The 21,303-nt window shown below is 32.6% G+C and overlaps 1 protein-coding gene across 3 annotated transcripts in view; it reads right to left on the reverse strand.

The window, feature by feature from the left end:
* Positions 1-2: 2 nt before the first annotated feature.
* Positions 3-21,303, reverse strand: part of LOC132204208 (ABC transporter G family member 20) — a 39,736-nt gene continuing 18,435 nt past the window's right edge. For 2 of the 3 annotated variants that reach the window (XM_059632561.1, XM_059632560.1), the window contains exons 2-15: positions 6,328-6,549; positions 4,673-4,987; positions 4,120-4,321; positions 3,747-3,917; positions 3,565-3,690; positions 3,262-3,422; positions 2,884-3,091; positions 2,611-2,788; positions 2,407-2,522; positions 2,197-2,267; positions 2,055-2,143; positions 1,823-1,999; positions 1,680-1,766; positions 3-1,351 (exon numbers count right to left, since the gene is read on the reverse strand). In XM_059632561.1, coding sequence (XP_059488544.1) covers positions 1,137-1,351; positions 1,680-1,766; positions 1,823-1,999; positions 2,055-2,143; positions 2,197-2,267; positions 2,407-2,522; positions 2,611-2,788; positions 2,884-3,091; positions 3,262-3,422; positions 3,565-3,690; positions 3,747-3,917; positions 4,120-4,321; positions 4,673-4,987; positions 6,328-6,549 — 2,338 coding nt within the window. In that variant the 3' untranslated portion in view covers positions 3-1,136. Of the gene's footprint in view, positions 1,352-1,679; positions 1,767-1,822; positions 2,000-2,054; positions 2,144-2,196; positions 2,268-2,406; positions 2,523-2,610; positions 2,789-2,883; positions 3,092-3,261; positions 3,423-3,564; positions 3,691-3,746; positions 3,918-4,119; positions 4,322-4,672; positions 4,988-6,327; positions 6,550-15,442; positions 15,613-21,303 lie in introns of those variants that run through there. The other variant, XM_059632563.1, reaches the window with a different exon arrangement.

Raw genomic sequence — 21,303 nt, forward strand, 5'->3', positions numbered from 1 at the left:
AATTATGTATAAATTGTTTTTTTATTATATCGGGTAAGGGTTCCAATACATAACTGTTACAAAAGTACTTTTTACACGCAAAATGGTTGCGACAATCTTTTTGTATCAAGAGAGAATTATGTTATTCCACAAAATTACTTGACACAAACTATTCGAAAGCAACGGAACGGAGCTCAATTCAATTCTTTTATAAATCATAAGTACGAAAACGCAGCGCAGGAGACGTGTGGTTTGAAGACAAACACAGCACCTGATTTATCAAACCCCTCGTCAACTTGATCAAAAGAGGAAGTTATTTAAAAAAAAAATCAGACAAATGTCTGTATTATAATTTATGTCTATAAATCAATAATTATGGCTGTCTTTTTACAACTTACGTCTAGAACGAAAATTTCAATGAAAAAACAAAATACCCAGAGGCGAATTTCCGATCGAAATTTTGAAATTATTATTCATCATCGTCAAGGGCGCAAAGAAAATTGTGCAATTAGAATATTTCAAAAATTAGTTCTACAAGAAGCGCCCACAACGTCTATTATATATCACATTCCACAGTTGATGCTTGGCAGGACCAGTACAGTATATTTATATTTCCACTTTTCCTAAATCCACCGAAAAATAACTGATTTCTTTCGCATCAAATAGCTGATCCTTAACCTAAACGAATAATTTATCCAGAACCACTTGTATTGAGAGAAATTAGCACTGAAGAAACAAATACATTATTTTGTCAATCTGAATAAAAGATTAAAACATTCATCCTCTCGAATTATAGAGAATCGCGTGTGTAAGTTTAATTGAGCTTTTCCTATTCTGTCTCTTTTCCCGCACATCAGTTTAAATAAATACTTGCCTCAATTTGCGTGGCAAACAATTATTTTTTTAACGTCAAATTTCAATATTAAAGTCATGGCTTCTTACTAGAATTTTATCCACTTGCGCAGCACTACAAACACACTCGATTGACGGCAAGAACTCGTAAAAGTTTTCTCAAATTTTATAATTGGTATATATAATAAAAATAATATATTTGTAATACGTAAAGCAGAGCAGTAATTTTCCCAAAAGAGGTAGTTTCACGGAACACACACTAAGCAAGAAGCACACGCACGTTGAAGAATTAATTATTTGTGTATCTATCCTCTCTTCACTTTGAGCACAATGAGACTGATGGTGAGGAAAAGCACAATCCAGATGATGGTCGAGACGAAGCCCATGTAGACGTCGGGCTCGTCGATGCCCCAGCCTCGGGTCAACATGCTCCTCAACGAGGTCGTGGCCATTGTCAAGGGCAGACCCTGGCTGATGAAACGGAGCACTGTGGGCATTCCCTCCACAGGCCAAATCACACCTAAAAAAAATTATTTCAAAATTAGAGCCAAATTTTGAAACTGAAATAAAATTATATAAATACATAAAATATTATTTTAAATACTAAATTTATATAACTTTCTAATAAAATAAATATTTTAAATTAAGTTTGAAATTTTTGGTTTAATTTTAAAATTAAAAAAGTAGTTACATACATAATTTTTTACTTTTAATTAAAAATTAGTATTTTTTTAATAAATTAATTAATAATATTTAATATTATCTATTGCATTTAAAAAAAAATATTTAGATTTCAGTGCGTAAGATAATTTTTGAATGGTAATTATAAAAAAAATATTTTTACTTACCACTGAGCAAAAGTGTTGGGTAGAAGCTGCCAAGGGCCAGTTGGATGGCGTTTCTCTCAAGTTCGCAAATAGCGGATATGACAAAACCTGAAAATTTTTATTTAAAAACCTGCTCAACAATTTAATTCTTAATAAAGTCTCACCGAAACACATCCCGCAAAGTCCCTGCAGAATAGTGAGCACCACCACCCATCCGATGTCTCCCTTGCATTCAACGCCAAAGACGGCGATCATGAAGACGAGCACCAACGCGGTTTGGCCGCACATGACCACAAACTGGGTGATGACGTGCGAGAATAGAATCTCAAATGGAGTCACACCTTGGAAATTAAATAATTAAATATTTGCAATAGAGTTAATTTTGTTTTAATTTACCAGCAACCCAACTTCTGTCCAGCAAACCTTCCATCCGTTCGATGATCAACGCCGAAGACGTCAGGGCCACAGCAAGGAAGAAGACAATTCTAAATAAAATTTAAATTAGTTTCAACTTTAATTTGTGTTTAATAAACCTCACGTCAGAATGACACCAGGAGCAACGAAATCGGTGAAACTGGGATCAGTACTGCCATAGATGGGCTCCTTGAACTGCACAAGAAGAAAAATATTGATTAATAAATATAATTTTTAAAGTGAAATTAGGTTTAAAACTATTTTTTATTTTTTACTATAATTTAAATTTTTTAATTAAATAATAATTTAAATATTTATTTATTCTCAATTTTACCTGGATTGGCACATCAGCCAGTTTGGGATTCTGGTCACAAGCGGAAAGGAGGTTTTGAGCAAAATCTCGGTATGAGAATTGCAAGTCTCGATTTAGCATCAGTCCAATTTGCTGGTCTGTTAAGAGGAAAACAATTTAATATGTTATTTTTCAATTAAGATAATAATTTCAATTTAATCTTATTTGTGATTTATTTCAACTTACTGGACATGTCGAGCCAGACCCGAATTTCACTTTGGTCCAAAGTTTCTTCGTCAGCGTCTCGGCCCAGCACCATTCGAGCAACCAAAGCGTCCGTGAAGTTCTCTGTAAAGTACAGAGCGCCCCAGGCATTACCTGACCGAACCGCCTCTATCGCACTTTCAGTATCCGGATAATAAACCTGCATTTTTTTGTAAATAAATTAGTAACAAAAAATAAATAAATATAAATCGAGTTTATTTTTTCAAAAATAGTAAATAAGAAATGTTAGCCAACCTGTACTATCGAGTTGTTGTTCAAATGTTGTAAGTACCGGCAGCCGAGGTCGACAAAGTTGCATCCTTCCATCGGGAGACATTCCCTCTGCGTTCCGTTGAATTCGTGGTTAACAATTGCCATTTTGAGTCCGGTGGGGTCGCGTCCAATAGCCAAGCAGAACAGAATGACTTGCATCACAGGCAGGGCGAAGATGAACAACATCACACTAGACAAATTTTTCAATTAATATTTTTCAGATATTTTATTAATAAATAATGTAAATTTTGCTCATTTCGGAAAATAGTATTAATTAGAATTTATTTAATATTAATATTGTTGAGAGAGTGTTTGATATTTCACTGATGAAATAATTATACTTTAAAAAGTTTGGCTCACCCAACATTACGCCACATTCTGAGGAAGTTCTTCTGCAGAAGGGCCTTCATCTTGCCCCTGGTGGTGATTTTGAAGCAGTCGGAGGCGCAGTCACCACAATCATCACAGTCCAGAGCCTCTTCAATCTTAGTTGTTGCCTTAGAAGTCTTGGAGTGGATTGTCTGTGGAAAATATTTTTCATTAGATTTGAGAAAGAAGAAAATTAAAAATATGTTATTTAAGAATTTTTGAAAGGCTGATGGAAATTCCTTTCCTTAATAAACAAGAAGGCTTTGAGATTTTTTTTTTAAATACCCAACTCACATCTAAATGTCCATTGATGCTGTCAGTAATGAGCACTTCTTTGGACTGGTGGAAGTTGAGTCCAATCACACCACTCTCGTCAGTCACATAAACGGGATCGTCCTTGCGATTCCAATTGAGAGAGGCCTTCGGAAATAAGAAAAATTAAATTCAATATAAATTAGAATCACAAGATTAAATACCAGAGAAATGTTGTTAGAAACATTGAGCTCGGCCAAGTTGGCGCTGCTGCTGGTCCCTTGCTTTCTGCTCAGCTTGAGGAAAACTTCCTCCAGGGTTGGGCAGCCGTACATCGAGAGCAGCACGTGGGGCGACTCCTCGGCCAGAAGACGGCCATTGCGCATCAGGCCAATCTAAAATTGAAAAAAAAATTATATCCTAATTGTTTAAAAAAATGAAAGATCATTTTTGGATTTTTTAATTTTCAAAGGAAAAAACTCTACCAAAAGTAAAGATTTTGCTAAAACTTTTGAGATATAAAAAGTTGAGGAGAAAATTTTATTTTTCCATTTAATAAAAAAATAAAGATTTTGCTCATATTTTGAATTCTCTTACTGTGTGCGCTTGTCTGGCCTCTTCGATGTAATGTGTGGTGATGATGACGGTCTTGTTGCCGTCCTTTGTTATCTGCACCAGATGGTTCCAGATGCTCTGACGGAGGAGCGGGTCGACGCCGACGGTCGGCTCGTCAAGGATTAGAAGCTCAGGGTCGTGCATCAGGGCGACGGCAAAAGACACTCGGCGCTGCTGACCTCCACTAAAAATTGCATGAAGAAATTTTTCAATTAGCACCTCTTGTTCTGGAAGATGGAATAAATAAAAATAAAAAGAGATTTATGGATAAATTGATACAAATGATAATTTCTTACTGGATACGTTTATAATATTTGGAAAATCTTCAATAAGTTTTTTCATCTGTTTTGTATTTTGCAACAATTTAAAAGTATTGACAAAAAACACTAAACAAATAGGCAACCCGCTCAATTATTTTGGGCACAGCAGGTTGCCTACCTCAAAATTTCAAAGGTTTTTTTTCATATTTAATAATTTCTTGAAAAATGAAAAATATTTATTTGCTAATATTTTAAATGAAGAATTTCAAACGCACCTGAGGTTTTTGACCAGACGGTTTTGGCTGGGCAGGTCTAGGAAGCTGAGGAGGAACTGCAGCCGTTCCATGATCTCACTCGAGTCCATGCCGAAGATCCAGCCGAAGTACATCATCGTCTCCTTGATGGAGAACTCGCCGTAGAGGGCGATCTCCTGGGGCATGTAGCCGACCCGCTTGCCGGGAATGCCGCTGCCCCTGGAGCCAGGCTTTCCGCCCAACACCCAGATTTCGCCCGTGTTCAGTCGGCGGCGGCCCACGATGCACGAAAGCAGCGTGGTTTTGCCGCAACCACTGGCGCCGAGCAGACCATATCTGATCAAGGAGAAAATTCAATTTAGTAAATAAAGAGATGTCATAAGAAGAAATTAAAATTACCTTAAAAATAGGATTAATTGTAAATTAATTAATTTAAAATTCAGGAATTAGAAAAAAAGGCTTATCAGTATTTTTGCACATTTATTTACTATTGTTTTTAATTACAATTTTAATAGACCATCCAAGAATGTGAATTGATTTCAATAAAATTTCATTTTTCAGAATACTATTTAAGACTTTATTCAACTTTTAGTTTAATAAAATTAAAATTTACCGAATATTTTAATTAAAATCTATTGATATTTTCTTTTTATACAAACAAATAAAAAAATTTACTCATTTTAAAGTTGTAATAATTTTTTAAGAACTTTGACCTCTCCAGTTCTTGCATAAAAACCGTGGGTTAACATTAACCTATAATTCTGGTTTGCTCATGTTACTAATTTTTTTTTAGCTTTCGAAGCCGTTTATTTCTCGCGGGCTCGCAAACCGGTGCGAGTGACAAAACTGTTGCAATTTTGCTTTGATTACCTAACCGGGTAACGCGCGTGGCGCATCTCTTTCTTTCGCTCGCGGGGCCACTTTCTCTGCATTGCTAACTAGGGATCCGAGTATTGCACAGAACCTCCAACTTTGCGGACGACGATCATATTTCACGCTACGAATCGGGCGGTGTATTTGCAGCAATTTTTCGCGAGAGGTGCAATCAAACAATGAAATGCGGAAGAAGAAGAAGAAAGTGGCGTTGAATGTTTCAAATTGACACAATAAAATTGATTGAAATATTAAAAAAATTAACTTTCTCATTTATAAAACAATTGAGTTTGAAATTGGGGTAAATTTTTTGTTTAAAAATTTAAATTACATTATTTCTTTCTTATCCTTCAGAACAAAATTTTTTGATTAACAAAATCTTTAATAAAACAAATGAGTTACAAAATAAATTAATTAAGAAAAATATTGTAATAAATAAAAAAATTTAAAAATTATACAAAACTGTAAATTTAAATTTTGGAATGATAACAATATAAAAATATTATTTTATATTTCTTATAATAATGTGTGAATATTAAATCTCTCTATGACTTAAGAGAAAATTATTAAAAAAAATCCAAGGTGCTTATTCGCTGGGGTCGAATGATTAATGATCAGCATCAGAACCAAAATGCATTATATAAATTTGATCAGGCGCGCGGTTGATTCACCCTGACACAAAGACATTGAACTGATCAGCGTCGCGCCGCCTTTTTTCTATAAAAAAATTAGGCAGAGGCGAAAAGTGCACGCGAGGCCGTTCTCTTCGATATTCGCACCCTTGCGCAAGAACAACTACTTACATGGTGCCCTTGGCCACGGTCATGTTGAGGTTGCTGAGGACCACGTTGGGTTTCTTGTTGGAGCCGTAGTGCTTGAACGCGTGGCGCACGCACACCGCGTTCTGCCGCCGGTTCCACGCGTTGCTCATGCTGCGATTCTGCAATTCTGCGATTCTGAGGTTGGCGCCGCCGTTCTCGGTCGCCACCAGGTCAGGCTCCGTCGTCGCCGGCATGTTGCCCTCGCTGCAACAAAAAATACAAAATGATTTGAAAATTGGATCAGTGGAAAATGATTTGATAAAAAAAATTGCTGAGTATTTAAAATTTTTGGAAGTTTAAATTTCTTCCTAAAACCAGAATTATGATCTTTAAAATTTAAACCTTTAATGATTTTTTTTTCAATATTAATTTCAGCTATGCAATCATTAAAATACCAAGCTTTAAGATCTGATTTTTTTTTTTTATCATGAAAGTGTTGAAAATTTATTGAAATATCTTGCAAAGTGACCCTTTATTGCCAAAGAATTTGAACCTCAATGTCAAAATTCATTTCAACGGAAAAAAAACCCTACGATAAACTTCTTGTTTGAAGCTTAGGTGTTTAAATTTGTTGTTATCAAAATATTGATGTTCATGGCCTTTAAATTTGTCTACTTTTCTAATTAAAAATAAAGCAAATTACCGTTATTGACTTTTTTATTTATTCAAAATAATTTGGCTAACTTAATTTTGATACCATATTCGAATTGATCGATTCAATCCCTTCATATTATTAATTTTCTTGAAATCTGTGAAAAAATGTTTAGTTGGTGAATTTTTATATTTTCAATTTTTTTAGTTCGCGAGAATTTCTTGTTTTATCTAAAAAACTGTCTTTCCGATTTAAAACTTAATTTAAGAAATTTATTGATTGAGAAAATGTAATTCAAATGCTAGTTGATAGGAGAAATGATGAGGCAGTTCACCCATTTTTTACACTTTTCCAAATAAGTATTTTGCGCCGACGAAACAACTTTATTGTGAAACAAGCGCGAACGTTCCCTCCATTAATAATTAAAATGCAGCCGCAGCACTTCCTCTAAGCTCGGCAGCCGAAATATTATAAGATAAAGATAATTTTTAACCGCAAACTGATAAGGTCTGTCGGTGACTTTCTTAACTTAATTGAAGAGAATTTCATCGACTCATAAATTAATCAAAATGTTGTGCAATTTTGATAAAAAAAAGTATCTGATATTCGGCTTAGCCCATTTAAATATTTAATAAATTTGCGTGAGAAACAACAAAGTGGCGCTTCCTTTCATAATATCCGATTCCACGCAATCCGCAGTTTAATAAAATATTTATCCTCGGCACGAGCGCGCTAAGTGAATTAAAAATGCTTTTTCCTTCGAGAATTCTCGCTAATTTGACCGAAGGATAAACAGAGTATCGAGCTAGAGTGTGGCGTGTTTATTTAGACCTCACGAAAGCACTGGTGACCTTCCAATATTTTACGGCAGAATATTTCAGTGGCATAGAGTCTGAAAGACGAAGAAAGCTTGTTGTTCCTATCCTTCAAAAAGCTAACTGCTTCATAATTTTAGAAAAATATTATTTATTTTTAGTGGTGTGAAAATAAAAATGCATTATTTACTCTAAAAGTCACATTTGATGGAAGAAGCGAATAGATATGAAATAAGATGAATGATTTCGTGAAAAGGAAATAGACTATTACAGCATTTAAAAAAAATCCAAAAAAATTGTGCTTTTATTCTTGGCAGTGAAGAGATCAGGCTTTTTCTCGTTATAATTATTTTTATTTTATTTAAAAACAAGACTCCATGATCATCTCCTTGAGTGTCAATTTCTTTAAAGCTTTTATTATTGTTATTTGAGAAGTACAAATAACAAAAATACTTTAATAAATAAAGTAATTTATTAATTAAATTACTTTGCTCTTGGATATTCAATAAAACAACATTTGCATAATCTAATATTCCACTTCAAAGCTAGTTCATATGAAAACATTAATTGTTTTACAAATTTCTTTTTCTTATTCAGACACGTTTTTACTGTGATGTCTAAATATAAATCCAGAGTACTGACATTCGATTATTCTAAACTTTAATCTAACGCAGATTAAACACGTGCATTATTTAACAAACAGTTATTATAAATATTTTTGTCTCGTCGCCAGATTTGAACTATATATAGAGCAATGGATTAAGTAGATCAACCAGACGCAGCCATGCAACTCTCCAAGTGATTAATCCACAAATTAATCAAAATTCGTTTGTTAACAAATTTTTTTCCAGACTTGGTTTTGTTTTGTGCCTTTTCGTTCTGATGCAGGTCTACGATGCCAAGGCTGAAAATTTGAAAGAAAGGTTGTGCAAGAACTATGATACGAATACAGAGTATTGCAAATTCTTGAATGAATTACTAGAGCAAGGTATGAACCGAGTTGATCAATTTTGCTGAAGTTATTATATCTGTCACGTTCATAATTTACAGGAGCTAAAGATTTGCAGCAATTTTGGAGGAATAAGTTCGAAGAGCTTGACAGAGCATTTGGTGATAGCTTCGTAAGAAAAGGAAATGCTTTTTACGAGAGTATTGCTGATGGTGTTGCTGCAGGCTTCGCATCATAATGAATTTTTCAGACGAGGTCAAGTCTCAGATTTGAAGTGAACAGCGAGAGTGAAATGAACAAGGAATCTTCATCATATTAATTAAAAAATAAAAAATCAGTCGCACCTCTATATTTGCTTAATAAAAAAAAGTGTCAAAATTTACAAAACCAATTTTGTTTTACTATATTTTAGCAAGGTTTTAAATTTTAAAGTTCTGGTTGTGGAAATTTACGTTTGAAGAGAATTTTTGCCTGATTATTCTTTTGAATTCGGCTCACAGCTAATATCAACGGTTTCATCTAAATTCAATTTGAGCTGAAGCACTATTTTGGTATTTTTAAAAATATTGATTTTTTTACACACAAAAAAGCCATAACAATATTGTTGTATATTATATTTTTTATTTAAATTTTGTCCGACATTCACATACACGAAGTGCACTGCGTTCTGTTTTTTTTTTCATGTAAATATCAGTATGCAAATTTCACAAAAAAAAAAATCATTGTGTGAGACTTTGGCAACCTCAGACTTCTGTAAACAACATATTCTGAGTTTAGTTTGACCCCTCTAAGATTTTTGAAAGGTGAAAATTTTAAGCATAAAATATATGAATAAAATATTACAATAATTTACAGTCATGGAAAATAATGTAACACTTGAATTTGTTGATTTTGGGCCATTTATTTACCATAGAAAAATCTGGTTTTGCAATTTGCGCCGATTTGTTTGCGCATCAGGGAACTACTTAAGAAAAACATTTTAATGCCCGTTTTTCAACTTGTCTCGCGATAGAAGACTCAAAAAAATTTAAAAGAAGACCCAGTATAATGTCTATACTTCTAATTCGGATCTCTTCAAGAATTACCAAATTAAAATATTTTATTTGCAATGTGATGATGAAAGAAGCGTTTTCATCAAGAAAACAATATTTATTAATTTTTTAATTTTTTTAATTTTATAGATTCAGCATTGCACAAATCGATTCAAAGATAATTCTGACAATAGAATTCCGTTTTTTTTATTGCCAGAAGTTTTTTTTTAAATATTCAACATTATTATGTAAAGCACTGTTTTAGGATTTGATCTTCAAGAATAACACAAAATTCTGTTTAATCTTACATAAAAAAATTATAATCAAAATACATTCCTTTGGCTTCATTGCATTTTTGAATTAATGATTTTTTTACACATAAGAAGGGCAGCAGTTTCACAAAACTTGTGTTTTTTCATCACCATAACTAACAATTTTTCTTCAATTTTTCAATTTTGTTTTCCCTAGCTTGAAAGCAAGCTTCAGATACAATTGTTTATAATCATGGCTGGCCTTCAATTAATCTTTTGTAATTTCGTCATAAAATCTGTGAAGATCAAAAAATATTTTCAAGCAGTAATTTTAAACAAAAATAAGTCTGGATGTAAAGATAAAAAACAGCTGTGGCTTTGTTTTACAAACAGATTAAACATTTTTGCATTATATAAAGCTGCAGCATCGCTGGTGGTTCAACCAAACGAGCACCAACCATGCAGCTCTCCAAGTGATTTATCCACAAATTATTTAAATAATTAATGCTAACAAAATCTCATTTTCAGAGTGGGTTTCATTTTGTGCCTCTTCATTTCGATGTGCGTCTACAGCGTTAATGCTAATGGGATTTGCAGATTGTATCATAAAAATTGCCAGGACTGCACCATAAGCGAAGCGCTCTGCGATGAAGCAACAGCGGCCGCCGCCACAGGTTTGAACTGATTTTATCAAGTATGATACAAAATGTTTAATCGCAATTATATTTTCCGCTTTACAGAATTAGCTGCTGTGAATCAAGAGATAAAAATGGCTTTTGAAACTTATGCGAGTGAGTTGGTTGATTATTTGCAGAATATCAATGCGGTTATTCAAGTAGTATTGCAAGCTGCTATTCAGGAAAGTTTAAATAATTAACTTTCTCACTTACACGTCTCAGACAACACAAAGGACAACGAATTTTTAGAAAAACTTTTCTCAATTATATGCAAGATCAATAAAAGGATTAATGCAAAACTAACTAAATATCGTCTTTACTTTTTTAACATTTGAGAACAAATAAATTTTTAATATAAATTGGTCATCTTAAGTAAAAAAAGGAATTTTATATATTTTGTTGCTTGTGGTTGCTTGTTGAAATTCTTTATTTGACGAGCTTGCTCTGCAAATTTTTAATTTGACAATTTTAATCTCAATAAAATTCGATGACTATAGGAATGGTTTAAATTTTCTAATTTCAAATAGCACCGACATAAAAAAGTTTTTGAGCAAATTTCCTCAATTTTTAGCAACGACAAAAAAAATTAAAAAACATAAACCAAGGATTTAAATCTACTGACTGAATGAATACGAAATCTATAGAAGGGAAGCCAAATATTTCAACTGCTTTTACGTACAGCCGCTCTGGTCCTGCAACCAAGTTGATTTCGCTTTATAAATTTTGTCATTTTCTTGTTTTCTTGTGGCTCTGAAATTGCATTTGTCAATAATTTAAAGCATCAAAGAGTGTATTTATTTTTTTAATCAAGAATTTTGCTGATTTTGCAAATTTCTACAGCATGTCAAATGAAATAAATTTTGCGTTTTGAACCTTGAAAACAGTTGGGCCTTCAAAAATTTTTTAACTCTACCTCATATTGATTACTGCGGCACAAATTTTTGTGACGTGAGAAAGAAGCAAGACTGAAAAGGATAGGTTTGAATAGATTGAAGATTGAATAATTGTTTTTGTTGATGATATTAAATTTGTAGTGCACACGTGACCCACGTATTTTGAAAGTTTGGAAACGTTAATAGCGTTAATATTATTGTGCGGTGAGTGTCAAGTGGAGCAGCAAAACACACTCATTGTTCCTCCTGCCGCTTTTTGAGTGTAATATTGACACTTTTAGAATGACTTGTTGATATAATGAAAATATTGGTCCATTAAAAAATGAATGTATTGCAGCAATACTTGGCAAATGAATGATATTAACTAAAGGATAAAATTGAATAGGACTGATTAAAAAAGACAATAATAAGTAAGAGCCTAGCCTAAGAAGAAGAAAAATTAAATCTGAGACTGTAATTACACTGTAATTGTGTAGTCTGAAAATCGCTTATTGAGAAAAAATAAATAATTTTGTTAAATTTACACAATTTGTTGAAAATGTCTTAAATTTTACATCAAAATTTGTTTAATTTATAATAAATAATCGTTAAGCGCAAAATGAGCGCAATTGAGCGCCGCGCTCACGCCATTATTTGCGCTCTGCGCTCGCGCTCATTCGCTCAAAAATTTTGCGCACGCGCTCTTGACAAGTATGTTTTTGTAAAAAACTAAATAAAAACTAATAATTGCAACTAAAAAATTTCTATCTTTCCTCCTTTAAATTTTAGTACGTTCATTATATTGATGAATCTCTAATTGCCTTTTCGACACATCAGTTAACACGATTGGCAACTATTTGATGATGTATCACAATTTGGACAGTGATTGCCTTCTGGTAAATCCAATAAACTTAATTGCAAGCATAATTGTGAAATCAATTTTCAAGATTTTGTACATAATATGATTCAATTTCTTGAGTCATTTAAAATGGAAAAAAAATTTGGATCTAGTTCATAACCTAATTTATTAATTCAGAATGTTTTAAATGAAAATATCTTTCAACCAGTGACTCAATTTGAAATTAAGGCATATCGATTTAAAATTAAAAAATAAATTAGGAAAATTAAGAATAAAATTGAAAATGCTTGTATTTGTTGTTGCAATTTTTGTATTCAAATTTTAGCTTGAAAATTCAAAACTACGATTTTATATCTTCACGTGCAACGTCTTCGCTTGTTTTGATGATAAGTGAGCCAAAACACAGACGCTAAATTTAACACACTCCATATAATCATCAATTAATCTGCAAGTCGTGCCTGCTTAAATTTTCCACTTTGCAAACATTCAAAATAGCAACATATAAAAGAGCATTTTGTCTAAGCTGCATCACTCAGTTTTTGATCTTCCATCATGAACTTCCAACGCAAGTAAGTCCAAAACACTAATTTATAATAACTAATGCTGATCTTAAACCACTATTTTTAGTTTCATATTGTGCGCTGTTATCGTGAGTTTGGTTCTGTTCACTGAAGAGATCAGAGCTGATGAATGCAAACCAGACGAACGTTTTCAAAGTAATTTAAGTGCATTTATGTAAAGCTACTTATCTTAAAACATCTTAATTACTTACAGCATTTTCGTCAAACCTAGTAGATGCGCTAAAAAAGGATTTTGAAGAATTCAAGAGTAGAATAGATTTCAAAGTTCAAGAATCAATTGCAGGCTTCCAATATAAAACATTTATAAGCAACGAAATCAAAAAGTTTCGGCAGTAAGTGATGCTTTCTCACATTTCTTCGCATGAACTTCCATTGATATTATCCTCGTTTGAAACTCTCAAAATATATTGCAAAACTAAAAATTGGATGAAAATTGAATAAAATATAATCACCCTATTCAAAAAAGCATGCGCTTTCTTCGCAATCCTGTTTCTCATCTAATCTCAAAAATATAAAAAAAAGTCAGTGTCATAAAAGAATTAAAATTACTAATAAAAATAAAAAGATCAAAGAGCGGAGCGCAGGAGCCAAGTCTGATTATTTTTACGTGACAATAGTCGACAGTATTACTTCCACATTACATTGTTCAATAGAAAATATAAATATAAAAATTTAGAATAATTCTTTCATTAAAACTCAAATCATTTTATTCTGCAATTAGAAACAAAATTGGTAGCTCAATAACTATTAGAGGAAAGAAGCTTCATTAAACATCAATTGCTCGACTTGTGCCCAATATATTGGACTAGCAATAAAGTAAGAAATTAAAAGATCTGATTAATGTTTTCAAAAAAATATGTAATTTTAATTTTATTTATCTTCAATTTTTAATCTGAAATATTATACACGTGCATAACTTTTTGATTGAGCGCGGTGCAAGGTCGTCGGTAACGCAGAAAAGCCAACTGGTTTACACACGAGAATAAAAAAATCCATAATATTAGCAAGCGAGTTTCAGATTAGCAGCGCAAGTATCTGAAGAGGAGATGACCTCCAAAGGCAAGTTAGTTTTCCTGCAATCAGCGCGCAGGAAATAAAAAAAAGAATCAGCTCGGGCAGTCACGTGGTGCGACGTCAATATAATGCAGATCATTGCAGATCTTTTTTTTTTATAGAAAAATACTTGTTTGCACAATTGAGATAACACATGAAAATAAATATTTTCTATAAATAAATATCTGATCAATTGTTGACTTCGGTTGCAATCTGAGGGTAGATAATTGATTTTTTTGTACCGATCATAACAATTTATTTTTCTGCAATTGTCAATATTGCTAATATTTATATTTAATACATATGGCGATTATTGTCTCTGTTGAAAGAATATTCTCGAAGGTTGCAATAATTGTAAATAGAAATTGCGCACGGAGATTCGAAATAATGTTTGAATTTTAGAACTTCAAACATTTCGGATTATTTTGAACAAGTTTTACAATGAATAATGCATTTTTAAATAATACCATTGATTAAATTATTAGGTCCATGAATAATACACAAAGAAAAGAATATGATATCAAAATTTTAATGCTACATTTCCATTATTTATTATTAATTTCTAATTTTGGACTATTCGATACTCACTATGGCAGATGGTTTTTGCAAAATTGATGCAATTTGTGGTGCCGTTTTGTCCAAAAATTTAGCGTTTTATTCAAAGCAAACAATTTTGAATGAATTTAAATTTCCTTGAAATAACTGGAAAAATAACCAATTAATTAATGAAAAAAGAGAATAATTGAAATCGAATTACTTTCGGTGCCATTTCAATTTTGTTAATTTAAATTTCTTTTCATTTTTAGTTATTCGAGTAAATATTTAAGTTCAAAATCTAAATACATGTTAATTTTTTAATAAAAACAAATTACTATAGAAAGTTTAAGTTTAAAATTTTAATTTTTATTAATTATATAAAGCAAGAGAAAGAAGAGATTTTATTGCCGTAATCAAGTTTAATTTAGAATAAATGAAATGAATGAATTTAAACTATATATTTTGCTCAACACGTGAAGCCTAAAAATGCGCCACCCTTTTCATTATTATTAATGGTTGCCATTTAAAATTAATAATTTGAAGGGCACGCGCGATCTCGCATCGCTTGCGTCTTTTCACCATTTGAAAACAAAACTTCTTCAACACGCCAGCCGGCTGACCCACTAACAGAGAGCGCTTTTCAAAACGCTGCAATTTCCACCGGAAAAAATAGCATAAGAGTTGAGGCTTCGGAGGAATGGAAAAAAATAACAAATGGCCTGGCCGAGTGGCCGACCGAGTTGTGTACGCTTGCATATATAAAAACGGCACTTATGTATTACATCACAGCATCTCATTCACTTTCACTTTCTAACACAAACCGAGAATTTTTACATAACTCGGCGCTGCGTGTTTTTTTTCTCTCTCTTTTTCTACTCACTAAATTTTCATCTTGCTGTTTGGAGTTTCCTCTCGGGGGCTGCGACTTTCGGAGGGTGAGAAAGGGTTGGTCTGGAGTGTCACTTGCACTGTTATAGCATCGCGGGGCACAACAATGTTATCGCAGCCGTATTTCCTTCACTGACTGGGTCAGCTCACAGACTACGGACTCGGACGGATTGTTGTGCGCGAGGCGCCCTACTCCGTCGGACCCGCCGCTCTACCCTTTCCACCTGTCCCGTGAGCTAATAATGTTCCACCGTCTAAATCAACCTGAAGCTTTTCCGTAGGTACGCCGGTGCACCTGCACCAGACCTGCCCCCGAGAGATTCACAGTTTTTTTGTATGTAATTTATCTTGGCGGATCTTGTTGTGATTAATGCCGAATTAATTTGTGTTTTGCAAGGTTTAATTTTTAATTCTTATTTTCAAGCAAAATTATTCGGTTTGTCACATAAATACACCCTGAAAAGTCGATTTTTTAACTTTGAAAAAATAAAGATTAATTATATTAATTAATTTGTAATTTGCACCGGTCACGAAAGTCATTTTTCAAAATTCAATTTCTACCAGACAAAATAAAAATTTTTATACGCTCAGATTTTATAAATTTTGTCTGACCTATAGTCTAGCAGAAAAAATGGGAAAATTTAATTAAAAATTTAAAAGTGTTAAAATATGCCAGAAATTAAAGATAAAATCTCAAACTTGTTTTTTTAAAGTACAGAAAAAAATGGAAATTTTAATTCAGGATCCAAACGCAGGAATTGTGAGATAAGCGAGAAATTACAATTTATTCCCCCCAATATCTTCCATTTTCGATTTACTCTGTTTGAAAAATTTTACACTAACATTCTGATCATTTGTTTCAGATTATCTTTCTTTGCTGCCCAAGAGTATGCAAAAAAGCAAACGACACGTTCAGACAACCGTTCTTCATGCAGCGATAAACTGGGCTGCTTTTAATTAAACTTATCAAGCACCGTGAGAGCACGAGACAAGCGCATACCCTAATTTCGGCGCATGTCATGTAAATCAACATGAATATATTACAAAAATGTCATTACATCTCTGAATATATTCATCATTTCCTGAGACTAGTAATAAAAAATAAAATAACAATTGATTAGGAAATAGTTAATATAAAAAGTAACGGCAGAAATTGTTTATTTTTCATTTCTGCGTCGCATATTGAAATTCTGTTTCAAATCACACTTCCAATTTACTTTTCCATATTATTAATTTTATTCGTCGTTAATTTCTAACTTTTACCAATTTGTAAAAATAATTTCAATTGCAAACTTTTAAATTGATTAATAAAAGAGAATTCGGTGTTAAAACAAATTACTTCATAATATATTTGATTTCTTTCAAAGTCAAGTAAATTGATCTACATTAAAAGTATTTCATATCCTATGTGGTTTGCGTGGGCTGAAGGTTCAATTGTTTTTTTTTCTAAGGAATTCCCTCCTTTGGTTAAAAGCTATTAATTCAAACACAACATCATGTTTTTCACGACGTCGTGATGTTGAAAATTCTGGTCGATTATGATTCACACTCTGCTGGAAATTACCGACTTGGGGAAAATCAGAAAGCCTGAAGGCTGCTGTGCACATCTCGCAATTGCGATCGAAAATTATATTATTTTACAAGCACTTACGTTCTGATGGAATCGGACGAAAATTGATCGAACAACGCCCGAGGCGAAAAATCGATGATGGGGCAACTTTCGAGCAGCTATTGTCGAATTATTCAGCAAAGTTCACGGCCAAGTGTCGCCTCGGTAATGAAACGCACGAAAACATCTCGCGGGCCCGAAAACAATGAGCGGCAAATAAAGCGAGAAAGAAACTCTCAGTGGCGCAATTTGGAAATGCTGGCCAGCCTTGGTAAGTATATGAGTATGTTTTGCGTCTCTCTTCGCGGGAGGGACATCTTCAGAAAGTGCGTTTGGGCATTGCCATGCGAGGAAAACAATGGAAAATGTTTTTGTCAAGTCAGCTTTTGAAATGACCAATTGACACTTGAAGGAATATAAGGAGAGGCAAACAAAACTATAACAGTTCCTAGAAACCGTATTCAATCTCAATAAATAATTATCAATTCCTTCTAATTTTATATAAGTGATTACGAGAATGGAATAATTAGGTCTTATTACTTTTCGTTCTTTAAATTTTATTTACCTGAAATCGTTTTTTATTGATTTGTGGTGGGGGGGGGGGGTCAGGTCAAGAATCTGACCTTTTAAAGAAAATTATTAATTTTGCTTATTTTAAATTTTAGTAACAATTTTATAAAATGGCATTTGTGCGCTTAAAAACAACAAAACTTTTTTAGTGTTTAAGTCTCGTACTTTTTGAAAAACTAAAACTTCGATTTTTTTTATGTTAATTTGTCTCTATTCTAAATAAGCTTTTATATAAGAGCAAAATTAACTCTAATTTAAAGGATTACTTTTTAATTTCTCTTTAAATAATCATTGATTTAAGTACTAATAATTTTGCCACGCTGAAGCAATTGATGTTGTTCTTTTTGTAAGCGCAAATAAGGGACAAATTAAACAGACAAATAAATATTTAATTTTATTATTAAAAGCTAAACTCGGAGCTTGTTTATAATTTTTTTCAACAAACTTGACTCAAAGTCCATCAAAAATAAAAATTTAAAAAAAGCAAAGAAATAAATTGAAATGAATAAAAAATCGTGCACTTTATCGATTTAAAATTAGAAATTATTGAAGTCTCAAATTATGTAATTTTAACACTTTATATCTATTGTGGTGACACTACTTATGGAAATTCCCATTGAGCAACGGTGAACCGTCCTTTTTTTCGAGTTGCGCAAGTGGAAAGAAGATTTGAGTTCTCTCGACAATAAGAGACTATGCAGATGAGTGTCATTCTGATGTTCAAGGCGATATTTATCTATGAGCCGTGCACCTTGTCGCCAGTTGCATCTCGTCAGGGTCAGACCTGCGGCCGGAGCCAGCGAGAGGAAGGAAGAGCGCTTTTATTATAATTAATCGTTGCATCGCACAAGTTGAACTCCTCCATATAGTCTGCAGGGAAGGGACTTTGAAACGCGCCATTTGCGTGCAAAGGAGTAGCAGCAGCTCGGCGTTCTTGTTTTGCTATTAAGCAAAAGCAAGGACATTTCCTGTAGCAGTGCCCTCGGTGACCATCTATTTAAAAGCAGATCTATTTTCAAGATATTTCTGTTCAAAATAAATTTTTATCATAATTTATTTTTCAAATTCTAACTTATTTTCTTGATTTCCAAAAATATTGTCAATAGAAGTTTCGTGGAAAATAAAAATGTTTATGAAAATAATTCTTTTAGACAGAAAGCACAATTTCTAGAAGAAAAAAGTCTTTAGCATATTATAAATTTTTAAATATTCTTTAATTTAAATATTTATTTTAAATCAATCGATAAAAAATTAAAAAAATTTATGAGTAAAGAAAAAAGGTTTTTCCTACAATCAACTATTATTATTTATTAATATTTTACATGTAATTAATTAGTTGTTTTAATCACATTTTAATTATCATTAGAACTACATAGATGGAGGAATAATTACTAAATAATTTTCAGTGGCTTGCTGCAGTTTCTCTTTCTTGTTGCACCAGATCCGAACAACAACAATTATTTTAAGTGAGGCAATTTGCATCAATTCTCATCAACTCGTGTTCCAGTTTGGATCAAAATTAACTTGCAACGTTTTAAACATCAATATATTGCAAAAGTGACAGTGTAAATTTTGAAAATTCAATTTGTAAGAGTTATTATAGAAAGAGAGGAAAGCACTCGTCTAATGACAAAGGTCAGTTAGAGAAGAGCCTTCCGTGTAATAAGAATGACAAACTCCGGGAGATTTATTATGCTGCAAAATTCTTTGTGTACAAAGTATATAAAATCTACTGGCGTGTTCGCGCCGGGAGTCTGCCGCGTACTTAATTTTTCTCATCCTCCGATTTCCTGGACGAGAGCCTTTCACTGCTGCTTCCAATTGTTATTTTTCTCACAAAGCACCTCAGAAAGTGGTGAATGAATCAATGATTTCAAATTTTAATCCAATCACTTATTGAAAGATTTGAAATTAATTAATAAATTGTTAGCAACAAAGAATTTCGCTAAAATTATTATGAATATTTTTGTATTGAAGTAAATTTTTCATAAAAAAAAATTAAATTTATAAAATTAATTATGTTAAATTTGCTCTTCATCTATTTACTAAATTTTTGGAGCTATTTTTTCTCTAACCGGATGCAAGCAGATCATTTGCAAGCTCACGCACGTCGGTGTCTAATACGAAATTACTCGACTGTTAGGCAAAAACAATGCAGCGCCACGTGTTGCAAATTGCGTGAGTTTTTGCGCCTGGAGCTGCACCACACACGCGGTTTGTCAACGTTAATTGAGCAACTGCGTGCGTGCGAATTATGCGACACTCGGTTCGAAACGACTTTCCACTGAGAAGAGCTTCGAGAGTGCATCCTAGTGCAATTTTCTGCAGGCAAATCCCCTCCCTGATTGCCAATTCTGCAAACGAAGGAAGCGAAATAAATTTTGTCAATCGTTCTCAACAAACAAACAAACAAATGTTTCATTCGATCACTGTGAATTTCAGAAAACCAAAGATTTGCAGTCGAGATCTTGATCTTTGCTTAGATATTTAAAGTTTTTTTTTTTTAATTTGTGCAATTCTTTTTGATTTAAATAACTTTTCCGGACAGTTTTTTTAGAAAGAGTGATAAAAATAATCATTGTCGTGTTTGAGAACTAAAAGAGTTAAGTGTTTTAATTTTGTGATAATTAACTGAAAATTTCCATTCCCTTTAACTGTGATAACATTGAAAATATTCATTCAGGCCACAAAGAATTCAACGACTTCTTAAATAACTAGAGTAAATAATTGAAACTTAATCATATAACAAGAAAATAAATTTGAAACGATGCAAAGCACAGCAGTTAAAAAAATAATACAAACCACACTCGGTTTGACTTATTTGTAAAAACTGTATTTTATTTTTATATTAAATACTGAAAAATAAAATACTAATTCAACACATCTTTACGCTCAACTTCTTTGCTTGTTTGAATTCTGGCTAATGATAAGCGAGCCAAAACACAGATGCTGAAATTAACTCATTCTATAATCACCAATTAATCTGTAAGACGTGACTCCTTCAATGTTCCACAATTTGTAAACATTGAAAATAGCAGCATATAAAAGAGTGCATTGCTTGAAGCTGCATCATTCAGTTTTTGATCTTCCATCATGAACTTCCGACGCAAGTAAGTCCAAAACAAAATCACAATGACTAAAATCCAATCTAATACCACTCCTTCCAGTTTCATTCTGTGCACTTTTATTGTGGGTCTGATTTTGTTCACCGAAGTGGTCATTGCTGAAGACTGCGACATTAAAGCAGTTACTAAAGGTAAACAATTTATGCTCATTTCTGCTTAAAACTGAGCGTAAATCTGATTATTTTCAGATCATGTAAACGGCATCAAAGAAACATTAAACATTAATTTTGGACTTATTACGCTATTCCAAGGAAATGCTATTGAAACAATAATGAACGAGAATGAATTGAGAGAACTTATTACCAGTGAAATCAAAAGAATCCTTGAAAATCAAGGGTGAAATTAATGTGGCTACTACTTATTATTTTTCGAATATTTTTGACATTTTTGTTATCAAACCCTTTCTGATAAAAATCTATTTTGCTATGACCCAATAACATGACCAGATTTGAACAATTTTAATAAAAATTTAATCCCTAAACCGCACAAATTGTTTTTTTTTACTTTCCTTGCATGATTGCAACTTGCTACACAGAAAGTCAGAAAAAT

Source organism: Neocloeon triangulifer, unplaced genomic scaffold, assembly GCF_031216515.1.
Source record: "Neocloeon triangulifer isolate White Clay Creek 2 clone unplaced genomic scaffold, ASM3121651v1 ptg000022l, whole genome shotgun sequence".
NCBI classification, from domain to species: domain Eukaryota; kingdom Metazoa; phylum Arthropoda; class Insecta; order Ephemeroptera; family Baetidae; genus Neocloeon; species Neocloeon triangulifer.